General features: G+C 38.1%; 1 protein-coding gene across 1 annotated transcript in view; it reads right to left on the reverse strand.

The window, feature by feature from the left end:
- Window positions 1-790: 790 nt before the first annotated feature.
- adgrv1 (adhesion G protein-coupled receptor V1) overlaps window positions 791-2,968 on the reverse strand; it is a 134,206-nt gene continuing 132,028 nt past the window's right edge. Inside the window, exons 86-87 of the mRNA XM_016240844.1 lie at window positions 1,179-1,353; window positions 791-909 (exon numbers count right to left, since the gene is read on the reverse strand). Coding sequence (XP_016096330.1) covers window positions 791-909; window positions 1,179-1,353 — 294 coding nt within the window. The remainder of the gene's footprint in view (window positions 910-1,178; window positions 1,354-2,968) is intronic.

Genomic DNA, 2,968 nt, shown 5'->3' on the forward strand with positions numbered 1-2,968 from the left:
ATGGTCTGAGGCTGCTTTGCAGCTTCAGGACCTGGACGACTTGCCATAATTGATGGAACCATGAATTCTGCACTCTATCAGAAAATCCTGAAGGAGAATGTCCGGCCATCAGTTTGTGACCTCAAGCTCAAGTGCACTTGGGGTTATGCAGCAGGACAATGATTCCAAACACACCACCTCTCAATGGCTGAAGAAAAACAAAATTAAGGTTTTTGGAGTGGCCAAGTCAAAGTCCGGACTTAAATCTGATTAAGATGATGTGACATGACCTTAAACAGTCCTTTCATGCTCGAAAACCCTCCAATGTGGCTGAATTAAAACAATTCTGCAAAGAAGAGTGGGCCAAAATTCATCCACAGCGATATGAAAGACTCATTGCCAGTTATCGCAAATGCTTGATTGCAGTTGTTGCTGCCAAGGGTGGCACAACTAGTTACTAGATTAAGGGGGCAATTACTTTTTCACGTAGGGCCAGGCAGGTTTGGACAGCTTCTTTCCCTTAAATGAAATCATTATTTCAAAACTGCATTTTGTATTTACTCGGATTAACTTTGTGTAATATTAACATTTGTTTGATGATCTGAATCTTTTAAGTGTGACATGCAAAAAAAAAAAAAAAAACAGGAAGGGGGCTAAAACCTTTTCACGGCACTGTATGTGAATATAATTATCACTAAATTAATTTGTGAAGGTTTTAGTATTGTTTTGAATGGAAATGTCATGTAGATTGAGTGGCAGTCTGGCCAGTATTGTTTTTATTTTACAACTTTCAGTACAAAAAATAGTGAGGTTAGAGATGTGTGTCTGCGATAGGAATCCGCCGCAGCTCTACGATTTGAGAGTTAGCCACACTACCTCCATCATGACTGCCGTGGACTGACTCGCTGTCACTCACATTAAGGCCAGAACCTGTTTGTAGGTAAAACATTATTCTCAAATTTTGTGAACTTCCAAAAAAAAAAACACAACTAGTATTCATCAAAAAAAAGTTCTCAGGTATTATTATAATTGCTAAAGACCTGTAGGGATTTAGTGCTGTGTGTACATTAATGAGGAAAAAAAATTAACTTAAATGATTTTAGCAAATGGCTGCAATATAACAAAGAGTGAAACATTTAAGGGGGTCTGAATACTTTCCGTACCCACTGTAGGTACATTTTTGGAAGAAAGGGGCTTACCAGTTTTTAAGGCAAATATGAGGTCATCAAACTCCTGTGACTCCTCATCCTGCACCAGATTAGTGTTGATGAACCCTCCTTCTGTGATGTAGGTCTCGTCCTGACGACTCTGTTTGAAAACACTGCTAGGCTGACTGCTGGGCCTCAGTGAAGCTCTCTCCCAATCTGCAGAGATCTGAAAAACATAACAAAAAGACCTTTGGATGTCAGAAAAAAAAGAAACACATTTTCAAAGCTTCACCACATTAAAATGCCTTTTGTAGTTGAGTTAGTTTGTGCACTCAGTATAAGCTTAAAGGAGCAACACAAATCAGCCATTAACCGGTGTGTCTGGTGCAGGGGTCATTCAGAGGTTACGAGGACTTGGATGTCTATAGGGTTTTACTAGGCTGGGTGTGAGGGGTGCATTCACAAGAAAAAGTATCGGGTAGGGTTAGGGTAGGTGTAGCGAGGGCTTTATTGCATCCATTTAATAATTTGAATTAAAATGATAATTTACACTCAGTACGTTGTTATTGCATACTGTTTTGTAATGTACTACAACACTGAAGTGTAGATAATTGGCACTAATTGCAACAAGTAGTATAAATAGCAGAAAATCCTGCTATTTTAAAGGGGTCATATGATGCTGCTAAAAATAACATTATTTTGTGTATTTGGTGTAATTAAATGTGTTTATGTGGTTTAAGGTTCAAAAAACACATTCTTTTCCACATACTGTACATTATTGTTTCTCCTCTATGCCCCGTCTTTCTGAAACGCGTCGATTTTTACAAAGCTCATCAGTCTGAAAAAGCGAGGTGTGCTCTGATTGGCCAGCTATCCAGTGCGTTGTGATTGGCCGAATTCCTCCAGCGTGTGATGGAAATGTTAAGTCCCTTCCCATATTGTGATGCGTACGGCAACCACATGTGACGACCCCGGGCTGGACTCCGCTTCGTCCATGGTGAAAGCCGATCTGGCGATCGACAGCGCGAAGTTGAAGTATTTCCTCAGCGACCAGCATGGATCAGCTCCAGGCATGACGAAGAGATATCGTCCTCTTTTGGATGGCCAAATAAAGTAGTTTCGCTTTCACAACGAAGCACACAGAGCCTTCACGACATGGCGGCGGCAGCAACAACACTACAGTGAGAATAAAAGTTACGCCTTCTTTCTTTGCGTGAACATTTGGGCGGCGTTATGCAAATCTTCCCAGATAGTGACGTAGATATGTTGGAGGCATGTTAGAACCAGACGTTTTAGGCAGGCGTGGCTGACTCTTAACTTTTATAAAGAATATCTCTTTGGATTTGAGACTTTAATCTTTGCAACTTTACAGATCTTCTTTATGCATCAAGAGCTTGTAACACTCCAAAGAGAAAGGAAAAATTGAAATCGCATCATATGACCCCTTTAACATAGTGTAAATAAAATCTATGGCTATTTGCACTTAGTGTAAATAGCATATCGCTAAAAATAATGCTATTTTCACTTGGTGTAATCCATTGCTATTTGCACTTAGTGTAAATGGCATCTATCGCTATTTGCATTTAATGCATATATATATTAGTGCTGTCAAACGATTAATCGTGATTAATTGCATCCAAAATAATTTTTTTTGTTTACATAATATGTGTTTGTGTACTGTGTATATTTATTATGTAAATATAGATACACTCACATACAGCATATATTTTGGAAATATTTACATGCATATACATTTATATATCTAGATTCTTATATTTTATATTATATATAAATATATTTAATATATAAACATAACATTTTTCTTAAATATATACATGCAT

The sequence above is a fragment of the Sinocyclocheilus grahami genome, unplaced genomic scaffold (assembly GCF_001515645.1).
Source record: "Sinocyclocheilus grahami isolate Dianchi unplaced genomic scaffold, SAMN03320097.WGS_v1.1 scaffold602.1, whole genome shotgun sequence".
In the NCBI taxonomy this organism is placed as follows: Eukaryota; Metazoa; Chordata; class Actinopteri; order Cypriniformes; family Cyprinidae; genus Sinocyclocheilus; species Sinocyclocheilus grahami.